The sequence below is a fragment of the Calliphora vicina genome, chromosome 4, assembly GCF_958450345.1.
Source record: "Calliphora vicina chromosome 4, idCalVici1.1, whole genome shotgun sequence".
Taxonomy (NCBI): domain Eukaryota; kingdom Metazoa; phylum Arthropoda; class Insecta; order Diptera; family Calliphoridae; genus Calliphora; species Calliphora vicina.
Genome location: NC_088783.1, coordinates 21,999,371 through 22,022,277, shown reverse-complemented (window position 1 = coordinate 22,022,277; position 22,907 = coordinate 21,999,371). Strand labels below are relative to the sequence as shown.

The 22,907-nt window shown below is 27.4% G+C and overlaps 2 protein-coding genes across 2 annotated transcripts in view; both read right to left on the bottom strand.

Annotated features, from left to right (window-relative positions):
• Positions 1–6,073, bottom strand: part of Grip (Glutamate receptor interacting protein) — an 80,865-nt gene extending 74,792 nt beyond the window's left edge. Inside the window, exon 1 of the mRNA XM_065506906.1 lies at positions 5,113–6,073. Coding sequence (XP_065362978.1) covers positions 5,113–5,233 — 121 coding nt within the window. The 5' untranslated portion in view covers positions 5,234–6,073. The remainder of the gene's footprint in view (positions 1–5,112) is intronic.
• Positions 6,074–16,407: 10,334 nt separating this feature from the next.
• LOC135957450 (prostate-specific antigen) lies at positions 16,408–21,835 on the bottom strand. Its single transcript, XM_065508193.1, has 4 exons — positions 21,694–21,835; positions 17,399–17,603; positions 17,036–17,327; positions 16,408–16,960 (listed from the first exon to the last, which is right to left on the bottom strand). Exons 1-4 carry the CDS (start codon positions 21,767–21,769, stop codon positions 16,604–16,606), a joined length of 930 nt encoding a protein of 309 aa, XP_065364265.1. The 5' UTR covers positions 21,770–21,835; the 3' UTR covers positions 16,408–16,603.
• Positions 21,836–22,907: the final 1,072 nt, after the last annotated feature.

Sequence of the window (22,907 nt, the reverse complement as noted above, 5' to 3'; positions counted from 1 at the left end):
GAAAAAGTACATTGGTCTCGTGAAATCGAAAGTTATCGATTTTATATTCGATCTAGAATTAAATTCTTTATCGATTAAACAAAAAATTAGATTGGATTTCATAAGCTAAATGTATCTTTTTTGTCGTTTTCAAAACCGATTCCGACAATGATTGTATTCTATGACAACCCCGACCAAATAGGTCTTCAAGGAAAATATGGCTCATTTTGAAAAAAAAAGTCAAAAAAGTTTTTTGATTTCGGAAAAAAAAATGTAAAATTTTTTTTTTCTAATATTTTGTTTCGAAATATTGAAGAAATAGCTATCTAAACGATTTGAGACACATTTTGCTAAGAACAATAGGTAATAAGTTACATGGAAGAGAAGACATCGATTTTAAAAGTTGGTTCACTTGACATGAAATCCCCCATATATTAAACTGTAATATCCCTTAATATCGATAACCACACATCTTTATAGCTAAACTGTAACAACCCTTATTAATTGCTAAACAAGAAATTCATCCAGTCCAGAATATTATGCCTGAGATTTTTATCATCTAATAACAATTCCATTTCATTAATAAATTATACACTATACATCAGCAATACAGCAGCAGTACAGCACAAGTACAAGCTTTTGAATTCATTTCAATTGAAGATTTGTTACTTTTTCAAATGAAATTGCATCATAATTCTAACGCATTTTCATTCTTCGAATATATACATTGTTATTATTTTTTATTCGAATTGAAGATTCGAGTGCCAGTGTCATTTAAAGTTTAATTTAAATTTATGACCATTTATTTAGCTTTTATATCGTTTTGTAGCTTACATTTTTTCTATTAAATTGTATTGTATTCTTTTCGATTAGGTTTCTTCACTCGTAGACGGTTGTTTATGACTCGTTATGAATAAAAAAAACTAAATAATTTCATTTGAAATGTTTGTTTATGGGCTGAACTTATTAATGTTGCGTTTGTATATTTTCTGGTAAAAAAAAAACAAAATCTGTTGCATATAAAGCTTTAAAATACATAAATACAAATGTATTTCAAATTTATTAAATTTAAAAATCATAAATAACTGTTTATGAGTAAGATTTCATAAAAAATTTATTTGTTACGCATGCTTATAAATAAGATAATTTAATTAGTAAAACTTTAAATTGTTCTAAGTGGATTAACTGCAATACTATAATATTGTAGTTCAAATGAACTTTGTAATAAGTTGAATTAAATGATTTTGTTAAAGAAAACAAATTATGACAACCTAATTTGTTAACAATTAGAGTAGAGCTTTCAAATAACCAAAGAATATCAAAACCAAGGATTCGGTTTAAAAAAATGTAAAACCGATCTCTAAATTAGAGCAAGACAAATATTCTATTGAAAAAAAGAACTTAAAATAAATAAATTTTATTTAGTATTTATATTAATCCATTGATCTTTTATAGAAGTCTGTATTATTAATCTTTCTAATGACTATAGCTTTCATCTAGTTTGGTTTCTATAGGCCTCTTAAATCCGAATCTTTTTATAAATCATGTTGTTTACAAATTAATCATAAATCCTTTTTGTAACTGTATTCAAATTAATTTCAAATCTATAGTCAAAAAAATAGCTGGCGCTATTCATATTCTTTCTACATTTTATTAGAATTTCATTTAATTAATTAAATTCTTTATTAAGATCCTAACTACTGTTCTTATACATATGTATGTATGTATGTAGCCAGCCCAACATTGTATGAAAATATTTTTATTTCAACATTTTTTGCATTATTTTGTGGGTGTTTTCTAATTTTTTGACTCATAAAACACAGCATGAAATACAAAATTTAGTATTTGTATGACTTGACGTACCCAATTTAATTTATTAGAATTACTCAGTGTCTTTTTGGTTTAATTTTCTACTTGATTTCTTTTTAATTTTTTTTGTTCTGTTCTGTTTTATTTTTTTTTATAATAAAACATATGTACATATATACCTCTAGTTTAATTCATTTCCTTTTAATTAATTTGACATCATTTTATTGTAGAGCGAATATTACAAAAATAATGGTTTTGTTTCTAATGTTTTATAAATGAAAAGTTGATTATTTGAGAGTAGATAATGATTGATTTCTGTAATTTATATTAAAAGAATGTTTTCAGCCAATTTTGAAAAATAAATATATGGATAAAATTTAAATTTCAACAAACAAATTCGTAGTATTTTTCATACAAATTTCAAAACTTTTCATTTTACAAAATTAGTCCCTTCACTGCACAGTGGTTTAAAAACTTTTTTGTTTTTGAAATAATTCGGTATTTTGAGAACTATTGGAGATATTCTTACGAAATTTCACATGGTTTGAGCTGAGGTATTTTCGAGTTAACTTACGTTTGTTCAGTTTCCTAGCGCTAATGGGGGCCAGTGCGAAGCCTTACAAAAATGGTCACCTCGGCTCTCAAATTTTTTTTAAAAAATTCCCAAAAATCCATTTATGACCTGAATAAGCTGAAATTTTAAATATAAATATTCCTTGAGAAAATCTACAAAAAAATACGCTTACAAGTGTAAGTTCTCTATTAGTAAAAGAGATATTCTGGTTTATTCATTTTTTTTAACTTAGCTCGATCTGTTTATGGTTTTTTAGATATGGTGGGCCTACGGAGTGTCGAAATTTATTTTTAAAATATCAGCTATATTGGCGATAAAATTATAAATAAAATGAAAACAACTTGCTAACAGCTATCTTTTGCCTATTAAAAGTTATACGCATCCAAAGTTGAAACTTATAAAAACGGGACGTATTTTTTACGTTTTTTTCCAAAAAAGTCCATATATATTTTCTTTTGTAGAAAAAAATTTTCTTCGGGACTATATAGAATTTTAATATGATCCGGAAAGATAACTTAATGCAAAAGTGTGTAAAAAAAACTTGGCTCACTTAAGCGGACATTTCACCCCTCAGACCTATCCAAACTTGTCCAATTTAAAAAAAAAAACATACGGCTTGATTAAAAAATTCTAAAAAGACAAAGCACCGATCCATGAAAAAGCTCCATATTTGTATAACTCCGTATGTTTCTTAAATACATACCAAGTGTTTTTACTATCACACTGTAGATAACTTCACAGTAGGCACTTTTCTAAAAAAACTCAGTTTTTGGAACACATTTTTCCAGTTTTAGGAATTTCGATATTTTAAAATAAAAAAATGTCAAAAATTCTAATGCCATTAATTTAAGAACATTTGAGTCTATATTGGTTCCAAATTTTGCTATGATATCTTTATCTGTTAAAATTTTACATTAAGTCAAATTTTATATTTTTATTCGTGGAAAATCACCATATTATAATTTTTTTAGTTTTTAAGGTAAATGAAATCCCGAAATTTTATAAAATCATTAAATTTTACTAAATTTCAATCCAAAAGTCCTAAGGTTTTCAACAATATCAAATACTTATATAAAAAGCCTTTATTTACACTTCAGAAGTTCCACAAACCAAGCACCCTTTGACAAATTTGTACGTTTTTTTTTTCAGCTGAACAAACGAAAACACCTCAGTTCCCAAGATAACGAATTATTTCCCAAAAAGAAGTTTGTAAACCACTTTGTCGTTTGAGTGTAGTACCATTATAAAATCAGCATTTCCACTGGCCTTTCACACATTTTGTTTGGAATGGTTTTAATTCCGTAGTTTTTATTCCGATCGATTTCGTTTTAGGTTCTTCAGATTTCGTGTGAATTGTTAATTCCGAAATAATTTAAAAATTCTGCATTACACCACCATAGTGGGGAGGGTATTATGCGTTTGTGCAGATGTTTGTAACGCCCAAAAATATTAGTCTAACACCCACCTGAAAGTATACCGATCGACTTAGAATCACTTTCTAAGTCGATTAAACGATGTCCGTCCGTCCGTCTGGTCGGCTGGCTGTCCATGTAAACCTTGTGCGTAGACAGAGTACAGGTCGCAATTTTGAAGATATTTCGATGAAATTTGGTACATATTATTTTTTCGGCTCAGGACCAAGCCTATTGAAACTGGCTGAAATCGGTCCATTATTTCACCTAGCCCCCATACAAATGTCCTCCTGAAATTGGACTTTATCGGTCATATGTTTAATTTATATATGTATCTCCACAAATTCCGCTCCAAATAAGTTTTATATGAACAAAATTCACCAAATTTTGTTACGATCGGTCCATAATAAGTCATAGCTCCCATATAGACCCGCTTCCGAAAATCACTTTAAAGTGCTTAAATCACTTAAAAATGTTGGTATATACACAAAATTCAACAAAAATAACTTTCATATAGACATTAATCACACAACCTAATTTTATGGTCCATAATTGGTCATAGCTCCCATATAAGGCCCACTTCCGAAAATCACTCACGAATATAAATTATTGATATTTTAAAAGAAAAATATTTTTACTCATTTACTTGGTGTAGGGTATTATATGGTCGGGCTTGACCGACCATACTTTCTTATTTGTTTATATTAAAACAAAAGTGAAGTTTTTGGAACAGAAATTGATTACACATTTTAGAAAAACAAATAACTACAAGTATCAATTCCACTTTGAAAACTGAAAATAGTTTCATTCCAAAAGAAATTATCGTTTTACTTTTTCTGAAGATGCGAAAAACGGAATTAATTCCACTTTTGATCGGAATAAAACTCTGTGACAGGCCTGAAAATAAAAACTGAAAAATGACTCCATCAATTAACTCTAAACTAAATTTCAACTAAAACACTATTTAGAAAGCTTGAGTGAGTTACGATTTCTTTTGGATTATATAAAAACTTTTATGACATCGATTCTAATAAAAATTTTGAGTAAGGATTAAATTTTATTTTGAATATTAATATTGTTCTATTCTCTTAAACTTAATCAAAATAAAATTAAACATGATTAAACATGATTTCTTTAACAAAACTTTATCAAAATGTTCCCTTTTTCATAGTCTTCAAAAAACATTATTTGTGTTGCCAATTTATATTTGAAAATTCGAATTGGAAATTCTCTTTTACAAATCTTATTGGAAATGGTGTATTTAGTAAAGTGCAAAATGTCTACAGAAAATGTATTTATAAAACAAATTATTTAGAAAAAAAAAAACAGAAACCTTACCCGACAACATTGGTCCCATTTGTATGTTGGCACCATTTATCTCATGTTTATCCTCATTTTTAAGGGCTCCACTTTTGCCCGACACACAGCTGATGGGTTTTTTTGTTTTCCACAGCTTCATTTTGTTAATTTTTATTTTTATTTCACAAAATTAATATGTAATTAATGATTTGTAATGAAATTTAGAATAATTTCTATAAATTTTCTTTAAAAATAGATATTTTTTTGTTAAATTTTTTTTACACTATATCAAACATTTTGAAGGCACATTTTATTTCAAACACTTATTTTAATATAAAATATTGTAGATTTTTCTGGTTTGCTATTTAAGATTTTTAATCAAATTTTCTATAAATTTGAATGTGTAAAAACATAAAATTTTATTTTCGATTTTTGTTTTTCTGTTGGCGTTTTTTTTTTTGGCGTGTGATTTTGTTTTTATTTTCAAATTTTAATGTTGCTGTTGCTGCTGCTGTAAAATGTTGTTGTTGTGTATTTTTATATAAAAACTGCAGTTTATTTTTAAATTCTTTTAATATTTGTTTTTCTGGTTTTAACGACAAAACCAAGAGGAAAAAGAACAGTGTCTGGTATTTTGATGATGTTGATGTTTTCTTTTTATTTTTGGTTTGAAAGTGGGGAGTGTTGGGCCAAAGAGGGGAGCATTTCTTTGTATAGAAACCCAAAAGTAGCGTAATCTATATAGCGAACAAAACGACACGAAACACACTTACGCAGTCATTCATTTAGTCTAGTAAAAAAAAACAACAACGAAAAAAAGCACTTTGGCGCACGCTTTTAGCAATTTAGATAAAATGGAAAAGTGGAAAAGTGTTTTTCATTTTCTTTTTCCTTCTTATTTGCTTTTGTGAGGTTTCTTTTGAATTTTTTGTTAAGATTTTCTTTTATTTTGTAAAATTGATTTGATTCTAAGTTAAAAATCAAATTGTTTTGGTTAAAATTAAAATTATTTTTTTTTACTTTTTATTTAAATAGGTTTAATTAATTTGTTTTATTTTATATATTTAATTAGGTTTTTGTTTTAGCAGCATTTAAGTGTTACGCTCAATTAATTTTCCATTTATAACTAAATATTTATTTCACTTTGATCATGACGTTTTTTATGTGTTTTCAAAATTTCAATATTTTTTCTTTATTATTTCCACTCTATTTCGATTTTCTGTATGTTTTCAATTTATTGTTCCCCCAAAAAATATTTCATTTATTTTTCGTTATATTTTTGTAATTTTCATTTATTTTTCGTGTGTTCTTAACGGTAGCACTCAATATTTCACAATGATTTCAACGTTTTCTTAAGTTTAGCGGTTTACGCACACTTTTCATTGAAATTTTCTTTTCAATTTATCTCATCATTTATCTAAAATACTCTCTGCTCTCACTCGCGTTTATTGGGGATTTTCTTTTAGTAATTTTCTTCTTTAAGAAAATTAAAAAAGATTTAAAAATTTAACGTTTTCCCGCATCCACGTTGTTGCTGCTTACGCGGTTTGCATACGAATGCCAGGGCAACACTCAATTATTTAATTGTCATCATTGTTGCGGAGTATTAGTGAGTGTTGCTCACTTTGTTGTTTATATTTGTTGTTGTGCCGAATTGTGCTCTATTTTTCATTTGTTGTGGCTCTTGCTGTAAGTGTGTGTACATTTGTTTGTTATTTCCTTTTTGTATATTTGTTTACATTTGGAAAAGTGTTTGCTGTTGTTGCTGTTGTGCATGTTACTTTCGTTTTCTTGTTATTGTTTGTATTTTTGTTTACGACAGGAAATACCCAACATATGTTGGCTACAATGTTGCTTTAGCAAATGGTGTGTGTCTCGGCTAAATGTTGCTGTAACCTATTAGTTGCGTATGATAAATTGGTTTTGGTCAGAGGGGGATACTTTTTTAGCAAACCATATGTTTTGAAGCAATTTGAATTAAATAAAAGAATTTGGAAGGGGAAAATGGTTAAGAAAATTGCAAAAATCTATAAAACTTCAGAAATATATTACGCTCATTATTTAACCCTAAATATTTATTGGACAGTCAGAATAATTCTTTAATATTTAAATCAGAATTTCATACAATAAAGACAATAATATTTTAATAATATTAAAACTAACATAAACCAATGATTATATGGAAATGATTTCTACTAATAATGGCCAAGTTTCTGTGATGTATTAGAACAATTTAAGAGATGCCATCATGTAGCGTATCTAAAAATCTAACTCAATGTAACAATTTTTTTACATAAATCTCTATATGATTAAGTGTTGACAAAGACCTTAAGATCCTAAAATAAAAGATATATAAACATATTTTATCTCAACCCTAATAATCATGTACAAAAGTCAACACTTTTGTAAAAACAAGACTATGAACTAGTTAACCATAAATAATAAGCTAAATAAATAAAAATATAAATACTTTACCTTCAATTCCTTGAGAGAAATTTCTCAAAAAAAAATACTCTATACTCTCCTCCAATAATCTTGACTAATGTCAACTAATGACATGCCAAACTAAACAAATTTCTTGTATGTCAAAACTAAATTGATAAACTATTGTTGTTATTGTTTTTTGTTTTCTCGATTTTTAGGCAAATTTTAACATAAATTGTGAGAGTTTATTTTTATACTAATTAAATTGGACAGTTTTACGAAACCTCAACATTAAGTTTTCATAAAAACACAATTTATTCACAAATTGAACTCTCCTCGAAAGTTTGTGTGTAATGTATTTGACGACACTAATACAGCCTACAAATATTTACAGTGATCGAAAAAGAACAAAGATTTTCATTGAAACTTTATAGACTTTAAGGTGTTTGGAGAACACACACAACTATGGACACCGATATTTAAATAGAAAATATATGGAATAGAGGGCCACAACGCCTACATTTAATTAAACAACATAAATATCATAAATAATAGATGGTTATAGACGAATTTTTAAAAAAGCTACTTCTTTCACAGACGAATTTTGTAGTAATTTGAAATATTCTTAAGTGAAATATTTGAATCTATAATTCTAGAAATTCTGGAATTCTATTACAGTTTTTAAACCAATATTAATTCATACTTAATAAAGTCTCTTTTTAAATTAATTTAATTGTTATTAGAACCATAATAAATTTAAAATAGACACAAATTTTGAAATCTTTCGACTTTCTTTTCTTTGATTTTTACCTTTTCATCCCCATTTCTAATATTACTTCAACAACAAGTATTAATAATGGATTTATTTATAAGCTTTATTAACTGCACTTCAGTTTTGCTATTTTTTTAAATACTTTCTTATTTCGTCTTAGTACAGAGTGGGTGGCCATTTAAAAAGTAAATTTTCATACTTTGCCTGTTATTATTTTTATAAAATTTAATGCATATCGTCCACGGTTTCCTTTAAATTCATCCAACCCACGAATGCCAGTATTTTGCATCATTATGAAAACTTCAATTTGGACATGTGCCATCTCGTGGACAAAAATCATAAATTTTCTTATTTATTACACATTAATTTTATTTTTAGTTTAGTTATTTTTTTTTTAAATTTACTTCTAAATAAAGCACTCTGTAGTAAAACACATTGGGAGCAAAATGTCTTTTGAAGTCACTAAATGATTCAGGTGATTTCATTTAAAGATTCCTATTTTTAGCTGTATTTTGATTTTGTTATCCACTTAAACTTAAAATGTCATTTAAATGGGGGCATTTTTAGTTTTTGATGAAACTGTATACAAATAAATAAAAAAAAATCAATCACTTCCGATAGTGATAATCACAATAAAAATTAAATAAATTTCTAAGGTCTTATACACAAAAAAACTACAAATATTACACAAGTTTACTCAAAATATTTATCTGTTTTCTATAGAAAATAGTTCGATCTGTTTTCTATAGAAAACTAACAGATATAGTAAACTTACTAAACGATAAATTTTATATAGAAAACTGATTAAACGATCTCTTTTCTATCAAAAACTGACAAATCGATCACTTTTCTATCGAAAACTGACAAATCGATCAGTTTTCTATAGAAAACTGATTAAACGATCAGTTTTCTATAGAAAACTGATTAAACGATCACTTTTCTATAGAAAACTGACTAAACGAAAACTTTTCTATAGAAAACTTACTAAACGATCACTTTTCTATAGAAAACTGACTAAACGATAACTTTTCTATAGAAAACCGACTAAGCGATCACTTTTCTATAGAAAACTGACTAAACGATCACTTTTCTACAGAAAACTGACTAAACGATCACTTTTCTACAGAAAACTGACTAAACGATCACTTTTCTATAGAAAACTGATTAAACGATCACTTTTCTATAGAAAACTGATTAAACGATCACTTTTCTATAGAAAACTGATTAAACGATCACTTTTCTATAGAAAACTGATTAAACGATCACTTTTCTATAGAAAACTGATTAAACGATCACTTTTCTATAGAAAACTGATTAAACGATCACTTTTCTATAGAAAACTGATTAAACGATTACTTTTCTATAGAAAACTGATTAAACGATTACTTTTCTATAGAAAACTGATTAAACGATCACTTTTCTATAGAAAACTGATTAAACGATCACTTTTCTATAGAAAACTGATTAAACGATCACTTTTCTATAGAAAACTGATTAAACGATCACTTTTCTATAGAAAACTGATTAAACGATCACTTTTCTATAGAAAACTGATTAAACGATCACTTTTCTATAGAAAACTGATTAAACGATCACTTTTCTATAGAAAACTGATTAAACGATCACTTTTCTATAGAAAACTGATTAAACGATCACTTTTCTATAGAAAACTGACTAAAATATCACTTTTCTATGGAAAGCTGACTAAAAAACTGACTAAAAGATCACTTTTTTGTAGAAAACTGACTAAACGATCACCTTTCTATAGAAAAGTAACTGGCCGATCACTTTTATAGAGGAAAGTAACTGACCGATCACTTTTCAACAGAAAAGTAACTGAATGATCACTTTTCTATAGAAAACTGACAAATCGATCACTTTTCTGTAGAAAACTGACAAATCGATCACGTTTCTATAGAAAATCAACAACAGATCGACCACGTTTTTATAGAAAACTAACAGATCGATCGCTTTTCTATAGAAAACTAACAGATCGATCAATTTCCTATAGGAAACGATCTGCTAGTTTTAAATTTCCTATAGAAAATCAACAGATCGATCACTTTTCTATAGAAAACTGATTGATAGATCACTTTTTTATAAAAAAACTAATTGATCGATCACTTTTCTATACAAAAATAACTGATCGATCACTTTTCTACAGAAAACTGACTAAACGATCACTTTTCTACAGAAAACTGACTAAACGATAACTTTTCTATAGAAAACTTACTTCTCTTTAAAATACTCAAGGTCATAAAATCCTATTTTTAAATAAATATTCCCTTTAAACTTACTAATACCAAATTTATTGATTAAATAGCAAAAACAACAATAAATAATAATGAATTAAAGTGTTTTTGTCAATGTAGGTCTGAGTGGAAATGAATTTTGTAGAAAACAACATCAAAAACTACTCCCACTCTTTAACTGTCAATTATTGACAATGCGGGGCTTTTTCAAAAGATAAATTACAATGCACTTCGATGACAATGTTCAACATGTGTTTGTCGCTAGCTATTAATGTTGTTGCATTAGCTACTGTTGCTGTTGTTGTTCTACGTGTTGCACTTTTATGTGATTCTACGGGCGATAACAAAAGCACAACTCTTTGTATCACCTTGTTTGATTTTGTTGCTTGCAACAGGTCAATTATATGTACAACATGATGGTTTTTCAATGTTTGGTTGGCATGTTTTACATGAAAATCCATGGACATTATTTGTGACGCTTTTTTGTATATTTCGTTTTATTTTGTTTTGTTTTTCGTTATCGATAATATTGGCCTTTGAATTTTTAAAGCAAATTAAGTGCAATTTCGTTAATGACCATATTTGTGTAGTTGACATATGTATGTTTCGTTGAAATATTTTCGGGTTGTAGGAATATTATATGAGCTTTACTACTTTTGTACATATTATAATGATCGAATATATAGAGATCAGTTTCGAAATTTACAGGCAGTGTAACGAAAACTCTAGAGTCCGAAAACCGATTTTTGACCTAATCCTAATGAGTCTTAATTCTTTGCAAATAAAAGATATGATAGTTTCTGTGATCCTCTAAAAATACAAAATTTTCTTAAGATCATATCATTGAATTAAAAAACAACTACTTCATGATAACTATAGGGTGCAATAAGTCACGCCAGTGACACTTTAATGTTTTTTGTTTTCGATATCGATTTCAAAACACCATAATTATGGTAAACATTTTCATTTTCATATTTAATTAACACGTAATTAATGTAAGTGCTCATGCCATATACTTAGAAAATGCCACTTACTGATGCAACTCAAATGGATGTGGGTGAAAGATCACACAACCAAAATTGTCCAATTTAAAGTTTTGTTAAAAGATTACAATCATTGCTAGGTAAAAGCGAGACAGTATAAAAACATTTGTTATTTCCAATACCTATAGAGTTGTTTCCAAGGATTGTAAAGTTAAAGTCCTGTCACAAACTAAAATAGCAAAACAATGAATATATTTAAATTCATAAAAAAGAGTTTTAAATATCAATTTAATTCTTTTATAACCATGACATCAATACCAGGCTATAAGTTCACAAACTGCTATGCTAACAGATTGCAACAGCTATTTTGGCATGTGGTTTTAAATTTTTCTCTAATGGTGATTATAGCCATCAGTCTGAGATTTTGGAATCAATATGAAAATCAATCAACTTTGCCAGGTACATATGCTAAGTTCTACATACATATTAATCAATATTTTCTATTTATTCCCTTACAGTTTATGAAATTTTTGAGCAGGGCTCTAAACTGCCTTATCCTTCGGTATATTTTTGCTTGGGTTTTCCTTTGAATCCCAAGAGCTTGGATAAATATAGAAATGAATTGTATGTACATTAGCTGTTGTAATTTCTTTATATATTACATCTTCTTTATTTCAATTCTAGTTTAAAATCTAATTTAACCATGACTATCAACGAAATTGATGAAACTTTACAAAAAATGTTACGTTTCCAACGTACTACCAAGAATGTCACCTACGAATTTAAGAAATTAATTGATGATAATGTCGATATTGATCGTTTCCGAGCTGTATTCCCCAAAGTTGTATCTTATTTGGATTTTAGACTTTGAATTGTTAATAATTTATTTGTGTTTCTATTTTGTGCTCTTTTTCATTAGCTTTATTACAACATTAATGAATTATTGCAAGATTGTTATTTTCAAGGGGATCCAGTTCAGTGCAATGATATTTTTAAGCATATGGAATTGGGTCCGGGATCTTGTTTCGTTTTCAATAGTATTTATAAAGAAAATAATTTTCACGAGTAAGTACATGCTTAGTTTCAATTGAGAAAAGTTAAAAAGTTGTTTTAAAAGTACAGATAGATATTATGCAAAAAATGGTTTTTATTATTGTTTTAATTGGAATTTACATATTTTAAAGTAATCCCCAAAAAATAGCTTATAAAGAATTTTCCGAATTCGACGAAGATTGGACTTTTCGTTTTAAAATTTTGTACGGCAAAGAAACTGCAATTATGGTAAGAACATTTTTTACAAAAAAAAAAAAAACGCTTATTTTTGTTCAAAAACACATTCTACATCAAAAACTTCTAGATCGAACACTTTTCTATATAAACCTGATAAAACGATCACTTTTCTATAGAAAACTGATAAAACGATCACTTTTCTATAGAAAACTGATAAAACGATCACTTTTCTATAGAAAACTGATAAAACGATCACTTTTCTATAGAAAACTGATAAAACGATCACTTTTCTATAGAAAACTGATAAAACGATCTATATCGATCACTTTTCTATAGAAAACTGATAAAACGATCACTTTTCTATAGAAAACTGATAAAACGATCACTTTTCTATAGAAAACTGATAAAACGATCACTTTTCTATAGAAAACTGATAAAACGATCACTTTTCTATAGAAAACTGATAAAACGATCACTTTTCTATAGAAAACTGATAAAACGATCACTTTTCTATAGAAAACTGATAAAAACGATCACTTTTCTATAGAAAACTGATAAAAACGATCACTTTTCTATAGAAAACTGACCGATACTGAACTTTTCTATAGAAAACTGACATTAGTTTTATTTATATTTTTAGGTCTACCTTAAAGAACCGCACAGTTTACTGTCCCTAACCGATTATCCCAACTATGTCTGGCGTCCCAGAAAACAAATCTCAGAATATGGTTACACCATAGGTAATCAATACTCCGAAAAAAACATCAGACATTTAAAATTGAGGTAAAAGATAAATAAATAATTTTAAAGCATTATTTTATTTTATGATTATTTTTGAAGTCGACGTAAATGCATTTTTTCGGACGAAACATTCCCATACACGAATCTGACAGCAGAATTTAAAACTAATTTCTACGATCAGGGTGTTTGTTTAAACTATTGCCATGCACTGCAATTTATTGAGATATGCAAATGTTTGCCGAATTTTGGAAAATACATATTTCCAAGTAAAAAGTATTAAATTACTCGAAAATTATAAAAATCTAAAAAAAAATATCTCTTTATTTTAAAGAACTTGCAAGGAACACGAAAAGTTGCAAAATTAATGATATTATGTGTTATGAAAACAATTCTTTACCCATCAGAAATAAAGTTTGTAACGAATGCTATGTTAATTGTAATCGTACAGTTTATGTTTCAAAGCCAGTAATACAAGAGCCGTAAGTAAAGTTTCCTCAAAAATATTTGCTAACTTATAAATATTTTGAAAAATTATTACTTATAATAAATTTTAGTGATACAACTGTCTATTGATTGTTTTTTATTTCAGGCGAAAAATTAAATACTTTGTCGAAAAGCCAGCTTTCAAAGCAGATTATTATGAATTTACTATCGACTTGGAATATTGGCCAGTTATACAATCTCGTATCATCAACATTTTTAATGATACGGAATTTATAAGTATGCACAACAATTGTAATTGCAGTTTATATACTTTTAAATATATTTGCTTGTCTTTTTATTCCAATTTCAAAGTCGCTATAGCAAGCGTATCTAGTTTATTTTTGGGCACCAGTATTATAACATGTCTTGAAGCATTTTATGGTTTATTTATACGTTATCCAGCATCCTATTTTGTAAACAGGGTAAAGTTGAAGAATTCTGAATAGTTTTGTTATGCATCATTAAAAAGTTTTAATTTTAGGATTACATCGAGAAGAAGATTAAAAAACGAGATGAAATTGAACTAAATAAACCATTACCTTGCATTAATATGTCCTTGAAACCGGGTTTGATAAAATAATCGCCGTGCTAAAAAAAACTTTTCTATATATGAGTAAAATATGTAGTATTTCAAAAAATAAATAAAGTATCATTATGTATTAGATGTTGTTCTATAAAAGAATACTGTTTTACAAGATATTAATTAGAAAATATGATTTTAAACAAGATTTTATATTAAAAAACGAAAGAAAAGAAGATTACATCGATCACATTTCTATAGAAAACTGAAAAATCGATCACTTTTCTATAGAAAGCTGACTTATCGATCACTTTTCTATAGCAACCTGACTAATGTATCACTTTTCTATAGAAAACTGACTAATGTATCACTTTTCTATAGCAAACTGACAAATCGATCACTTTTCTATAGAAAACTGAAAAATCGATCACTTTTCTATAGAAAGCTGACAAATTGATCACTTTTCTATAGAAAACTGACAAATCGATCACTTTTCTATAGAAAGCTGACAAATTGATCACTTTTCTATAGAAAGCTGACAAATTGATCACTTTTCTATAGAAAGCTGACAAATTGATCGCTTTTCTATAGAAAGCTGACAAATCGATCACTTTTCTATAGAAAACTGACAAATCGATCACTTTTCTATAGAAAACTGACAAATCGATCACTTTTCTATAGAAAACTGACAAATCGATCACTTTTCTATAGAAAACTGACAAATCGATCACTTTTCTATAGAAAACTGACAAATCGATCACTTTTCTATAGAAAACTGACAAATCGATCACTTTTCTATAGAAAACTGACAAATCGATCACTTTTCTATAGAAAACTGACAAATCGATCACTTTTCTATAGAAAACTGACAAATCGATCACTTTTCATTAGAAAACTGACAAATCGATCACTTTTCTATAGAAAACTGACAAATCGATCATTTTTCTATAGAAAACTGACAAATCGATCACTTTTCTATAGAAAACTGACAAATCGATCACTTTTCTATAGAAAACTGACAAATCGATCACTTTTCATTAGAAAACTGACAAATCGATCACTTTTCATTAGAAAACTGACAAATCGATCACTTTTCTATAGAAAACTGACAAATCGATCACTTTTCTATAGAAAACTGACAAATCGATCACTTTTCTATAGAAAACTGACAAATCGATCACTTTTCTATAGAAAACTGACAAATCGATCAGTTTTCTATAGAAAACTGACAAATCGATCACTTTTCTATAGAAAACTGACTAATCGATCACTTTTATATAAAAAACTAATAAATCGATCACTTTTCTATAGAAAACTGACAAATCGATCACTTTTCTCTAGAAAACTGACAAATCGATCACTTTTCTCTAGAAAACTGACAAATCGATCACTTTTCTCTAGAAAACTGACAAATCGATCACTTTTCTCTAGAAAACTGACAAATCGATCACTTTTCTCTAGAAAACTGACAAATCGATCACTTTTCTCTAGAAAACTGACAAATCGATCACTTTTCTCTAGAAAACTGACAAATCGATCACTTTTCTATAGAAAACTGACAAATCGATCACTTTTTTTATAGGAAACTGACAAATCGATCACTTTTCTATAGAAAACTAATAGGTCGATCACTTTTTTGTAGACAACTGACTGATTGATCACTTTTCTATAGACAATTGACTCTGCGATCACTTTTCTGTATTCAACTGACAGATTCTATAAAGAAAATATTGTTATACACAAGAAAACATGAAAGAAAAGAAAATTACATCGAATTTGAATTTTCCAACACAGATTTGTGTTGAAAAATGAAGAAAGTCGTTGCGTACCTGCAAAGTCTGTATGTGTCTATATAATAATTTAATATTATTGCGCAAAATAATGGCTCTTTAAAAACTGCCATATTTTGAAGTAAATATCTATACGAAGTTATTTTCTTTAATAAATATACATATATTTAGACTTATTTTAATAGAACAATAAATACAGTTTAACATTCTTTTTGTACTCTTATCAAAAACAAACTTATTAACTAATATTATATTAAAACATTACAATAACTAACTGTGAGATAATCTTAAAATTAAATGTACATTATTATTTATAATAATTATTTAAATGCAATTTACAACTTCATAAATTTTGTACGTTTCAAGGCAACAAATGTTAACAGCAGAAAGCCCATAGTACCCCAGATGGAACTATTTTGATTGCTGCCATCCCCAATAACTTCACGTATCCATTTCGCATGATGCGAAACGTCAGTGTAAATGGCGGGAGATAGTTGGCTCGAGGCAAAACTTCTGAGACCCACTAGTTTGTTGTCGACAAACAGGGGAGAACCAAAATCTTCATTTAAAGATTCATTGGTGTTGACGCACAACATGCCCGTGGTGTAGATAGTCTTGCCATAATATTGCAAACATATATCATCGCTGGCCTTGGAGGCATTAAGCAGCATTAAATTATTTAAGGTTAAGCCCTAGAAACAAGTAATTTTAAAATATTTATTAATATGAAAGTAACTAATATGTTATAATAAAAAGTAAAATCATACCTCATTTGTTTTCAACCAAGTGGTCACCTTAAATTCACCACCATTTTGTTTGTCATACCAATTATTAGTATGAGGTAGAGTAATCGCTTGCACATACTCATTTATTTGGGGTATATCACGTTCCAACATTAATATGGCCACATTATCACGTAGACTTAGGTTATTAAATGTTTTGGGTTGATAACTGTGAGTTACGCTAAAGATAAGCGTTTGCTCTTGATGTTGGTAACGGCCCAGAGAAGCCAATACCACTTTTAGTTCAGATGGATGATAAGGTTTATTTTTGTTATAACTGTTAAGCAGAAAATATATTCAAATATTAGATTTAAGTGATTTAAATAAATCGTTTTTATTAATACTTACTTGTAAACACATTGAGCTGTGGTTAGGACCACCGAGGGGGCTATAACCACCCCTGAGCATATGTGTCCCTCACCATAATGCTGATCCTGTTCTTTTAAACGTATGGAGGCATGATGTTGGGCATTGCTGAAAGTGGCCTCTGTTGAATTACCATTTGTGGTGTAGTGTAAGATACGTTGCTCGTAGGTGTTATTTTCGGTGACGCCTAAAAAAGTATAAAGTTAAAAGTTTCCTCATGATTATTCGATTATTCATTTAATTTCCATGATCACTAATATTTAAATTGAAAACAATAATATAAAAAACAAATCTTATCATTAAATTCACATTTCTTGTGCTGGAAAGGAAATTAATTTCTTTGTTTTCTTTCTATTTATTTATTTTTTACCTACCACAATTATTTTAAGTTTTGGGGAAATATTATAACTGATAAGAGACCCCCAGTAGCTTGGTAACCATAATTTCTTTTGTCGTTTCTTAAATCTTAAACAAATAAAAATCATACGATATTCTTATTGGGAAAAACAAAAATATTCTATTGAATGTTGTTTTGTTTTGTTTTAATTAAGCTCTAAACTGTTACCGTGATTATTTTCAAAGATAATAAAACCTTTATTTTCAAATTTCCTTTATATTGTTTTTAATCAATTGGCAACATTAAATCACCTTGACAATGATTTAAAATTCTTGGTTACTAGCTGAAATACTGCATAAGGAATGGAATTATTTAATATCATTAAATTATAATAATAAAAATAAAAATAAACTCAAGTGGTGATATTAGGGTATTTTTAGTTTGGAAAATTTCCTATAAAATTTATTGTATCAATTATTATTTGGATACAACAAATGGTTAAGCACCCGGTTTTTTCGGGGAACGTGAGTATTGGCACGTTTAATAAGTGCAATGAGACTAAATAATGGAAATTTTCTTACTAAATTCTTTACTACTTGAAAATTAAACTTTAACCTTGATATCAATCTGCAAAATAAATGTTAATAAAAAAGAACTATGTCTTTTTATGTTCTTTTGAACTGTACAAAAGTTGGTATATCAATAGAGAAATAGTTAAGATCAGTGGTCGGCACTCATACCCACTAGATGGCGACGAATGTCAAAATATTCATTAAAATTACACAGTGTGTAAAGACCCGTATCTCCCAGTTTTGCCCAAAGTCATGCACTCCAAAGATTTGGGGTCTCGATGTTATTTTTGCAAAAAAGTGATAATTTTCTCAGGCTCATATCTTGCAAACAGTTCGGAATTTTGATTTACTCTCTGAGGAAAAGTTGTAGCCCTTGTCATAAAGAACAAAAATTGTGAACATATAAAATCAAAGAAACGTCATCTTCAAGATCAAAAACGCAAAAAACTTTAAAAAATTCAAAATAAATTTAGAAATAATTGGTTTTAAAGCAGCCTAAAAGTATGCTTTAGTTTATAATAATATAATAGTTTGTGGCCCAAAACACTTAATTCCCTTAGTTTTTTCTTACTAACTTATTTTGACCTATCTAAAAGGTGTTAAGAATCATTCCTAGAAAGTTCACATGTTCTAGAAAGTTGTTTATTGAGATCTTAGGTACATTTTTGTAGTTGATTGTTGCCTTGAATTTAGAACGGTTTGCTTCCTATGGACCTGAACAGGGGAAAAAGGTAAAAAAAATTGATTTTTTAAAAGTTGTTTGCGATTTTGATCTTGAAGATGAAGTTTTATTTGATTTTATATGTTCAGAATTTTTGTCTTATGAATGACTTGGTGATCCAGATATCGATCAATATCGAGGTACAAAGTCGTTGTTTTGTGCTTATATCTAAACCATTTCTGGCCCGATTTTTTTGATCCTTAAATAGCAACAGAATCGACACTACAGCGGATATATTGATGAATGAATCATATATGTAAATTATTTGGGGGCTACGGAAAGTTGATTTCAACATGCAGAAGGACATGGCTATATAGTCTCCGCTATCTATAACGATCCAAAATATATATTTTAAATATTTGGTAAAGTAATCAATTCAACGAAAGAAAACTATAGCCGTTACGATTTCGCTAATTTCCAATACTACAATTCACATGACTAAATCTGAAATATTGAAACCACATTGATGTAGATTCCCTGGGGCTTCGAATTCAATTCATCTATCTCAATGAAATCAGGTCAGATTTTTAATTATGGTTTTAAAAAATTCGGTTTTTTTAGCGAAAAACGTTTTTTCAAGGTTGGCTACCGTTACCGAAATAACTACAATTTCCGTTACCGATATAATCGTACCAATATAATCGTACAACTTTTAAATTTAAACAAGTTTTAAAATAAAATTTTGCCTTAAATTTTTTTTTTAAATTTACATTTTTTTTATGAATAATTGGATAAAAATATAATTTTTTATTTTAATAATTCAGAAATTTGTAGATTTCTAATTTATTTTTAACTTTCGTAAATTTTATTAATATTTAATTTAATTCAGAATGAAATTACTGTTATCATTTTAATACCCTTACCGAAACAGCAAGTTCAATTACTGCTAAAAAACTTTTACCGAAACAATTCAATTTAGCGTTACTCTTTAACCGCATCGAATCGGTAACAAACCTTGCTTTTGTTTTTATTCAAAAATTCGGTTTTGTAGTGAAACTACTTTTTGTAACGAAAAAAGTTTTTTTTAGTAAAAAATTTTATTAGTAAACAAATTGAAAAAAGTTTTTTAGAAAAACAGTTTTTTAGTAAAAAATCGCTTTTGTAGTTGAAAAACGGGTTTTAGTGAAAAATGCGTTTTGTAGTGAAAAACGTTGTTTATAGTAAAAAATCGGTTTTGCATTGAGAAAACTTTTTTTATAGTAAAACTGTTTTTTTATTGAAAAAACTATTTTTATAGTAGAAAATCGTTTTTTTAGTGGAAAAAACGGTTTTTGTTAGTGAAAAATTGGTTGTATAATGAAGAAAACATTTTAATTATAAAAACCAAAACCGTTTTTAGTAAAAAATCGGCTTGTAACGGAAAATCGTTTTATTTTCGTATAAATCGACTTCGTATTAGGTTTTGCATTGAAAATACTTTTTTTAGAAAAAATTTTAAAAAACGGTTTTATAGTAAAAATTCGCTTTTATAGTTGAAAAAACGTTTTTTATGGGAAAAATCGGTTTCGTATTGAGAAAGCGTTTTTAAAGTAAAAGTGGGTTTTTATTGAAAACTGTTTTTTTAGTGAATGGTTTGGATAGTGAAAAATTGGTTTAGTACGAAAAAAAATGTTAAGTAGTAAAAACGGTTTTTAGTAAAAACAACGGTTTTGTAACGGAAAAGTAAAAATCGGTTTCTTAGTAAAAAAAATTGGATTTGTATTGAAAAAAACGTTTTTTAGAAAAAAATTCAGTTGGTAGTGAAAAACAGTTTTGTAGTAAAAAATCGCTTTTGTAGTTAAAAACTGTTTTGTAGTGAAAAAACTTTTTTTATAGTAAAAAATGGGTTTTGTATTGAAAAAAAAAGGTTTTATAACAAAAAATCGATTTTTTATTAGTAAAAACGGTTTTGGACTGAAAAAACGTTTTTTATAGTAAAAATCGGTTTTGTATTTTTTACAGTAAAAATGGATTTTTATTCAAAACTGGTTTTTAGTAGAAAATTTATTTTGTAGTGAAAAAACGGTTCTGTTAGTGAAAAATTGGTTTTGTAATAAAAAAACGCTTTAAGTAGTAAAAACGGTTATGTACTGCAAAAGCCTTTTTTTAAAACCGGTTTTGAAGTGATAAGATTTATTATCTTAAGATTTATTAGAAAAAAATTGTGTGAATAATTGTTTGCAAAATATTTTTTTTTATTTGCATTCATACATTTTTTCGACTTTGCCTATAGTATAAACAGTTTTCACCAAGGTTAGTTGCCGTTCAGAAACGGTGACGCTAATTTGAATTATAAAGGTAACAGTTGTTTGGCTTACTTCGTACGGCAAATTAGCTTACGTTATTTTTAGCGATAAAGCTATTTTGGTGACGGTATTTTATAAATAACGGTAATTTCGGTGTGACTTAAATTATTAATAAAATTTACCTCACTTTGAAAATATGTCGATAAAAGTTTTTGAAAAACCAAATACCAAAACATTTTATATGGGAAAACAGAAAATTCAAATTTCTTACAATAATTTAAAATTATTTTTTCAGCTTATGGTATACAAATATTTTGGTATCGATGTTTAAAAGGTAACGATTTCGAATAGAAAGACTACAAAATTTAAATTAAAAATACATAAATTAGATTTTGGCAAGTCCTTATCAAACACACACTTACTTGATTGCATTTCACTGCATAGAAAAATCACTATAAAGATTTTTGCTATTTTTCTTATATTTTCATTTAAATACATTTTGAATTAGTTATTTTATTTTTGTTTAAGGACTTAATTTTTAATGTTTTCTAATTTAAATTCTAACACAACAACGACCCAAATTTTTAAGCACTCTGCTCTAATTTAAGGTCACCAACTAATTAAACTTGAAGTAAATTTATTATTAAAAGAAACCTTCGATGGATTTGCAAAAATACTACAATTTCTTTAAAAAGCTAATAAATTGTGTCCGATATTGATAAAGACCAAAAGAAATTTAAAATAAAACACTTGAAATGTTAGAATGTTATCAGCAACAAAAATAAGAAATATTTACTCCTATGATGAGTAATTATAGACTTTGAAAGATGACTACATATGTATATAAGGGGATTTCGAAATTATTGTTTAGCCAAAGCAAAACTATATTGAATAATTTTGTAATATAATAGATAAATATCGATATTTATAATATTATAATTATCTCCAAAAGCTGATTTAAGTGGTATATAAGATATATATTGATATTTGGAATATATAAGAAATCAGCAAAACTTCTGAAAATATATAATATATTCCCATATTTTGATAGCTTACAGTTAGCAGTAACTGCAATTAAATATAACGATAACTGTAATTTTAATTGTTAAAGTAGGATTTCAAATGTTTCTAACGCTTGTGTTGATTCAAGTAGACCATTTTGTTGTTAGAAATGTTTATAATTCTTTTATATTTTTTTTTACTGATAATAATTTTGTTTACCTTTTTATTTACTATATGCTTTGCTTTGTTATATATTGTAAATTTTTTCCACATATTTTCTTAAATGATTTCTTTGTTTTTATTTTCAGAAGTGTGCCTAAAAGTCAAAAGGTAAATAAACCGAAACTTTTTTGTATATAATTAAACTAAAATTGAACTTTGTATTTCAATTAAGTTAAAAAAAATTCAGGCTAGACAATTTAATTATAACTTAAGACAAGTTTTGTTATTAATTTTGTTTTATATCATTTACACTGGCAACGAAATTTAAACCAATTCTAAACAAAAAAAAAATAAAATTAAATTAAAATTCTTAAGTTTTAAAAAAATTAAATTAACCAAAACAGCAAATAGTAGTAGAAGTAACGTAAACTATCGTTTCTGCTTATTTCTATTCACTGCTTCGCTTAAAGGA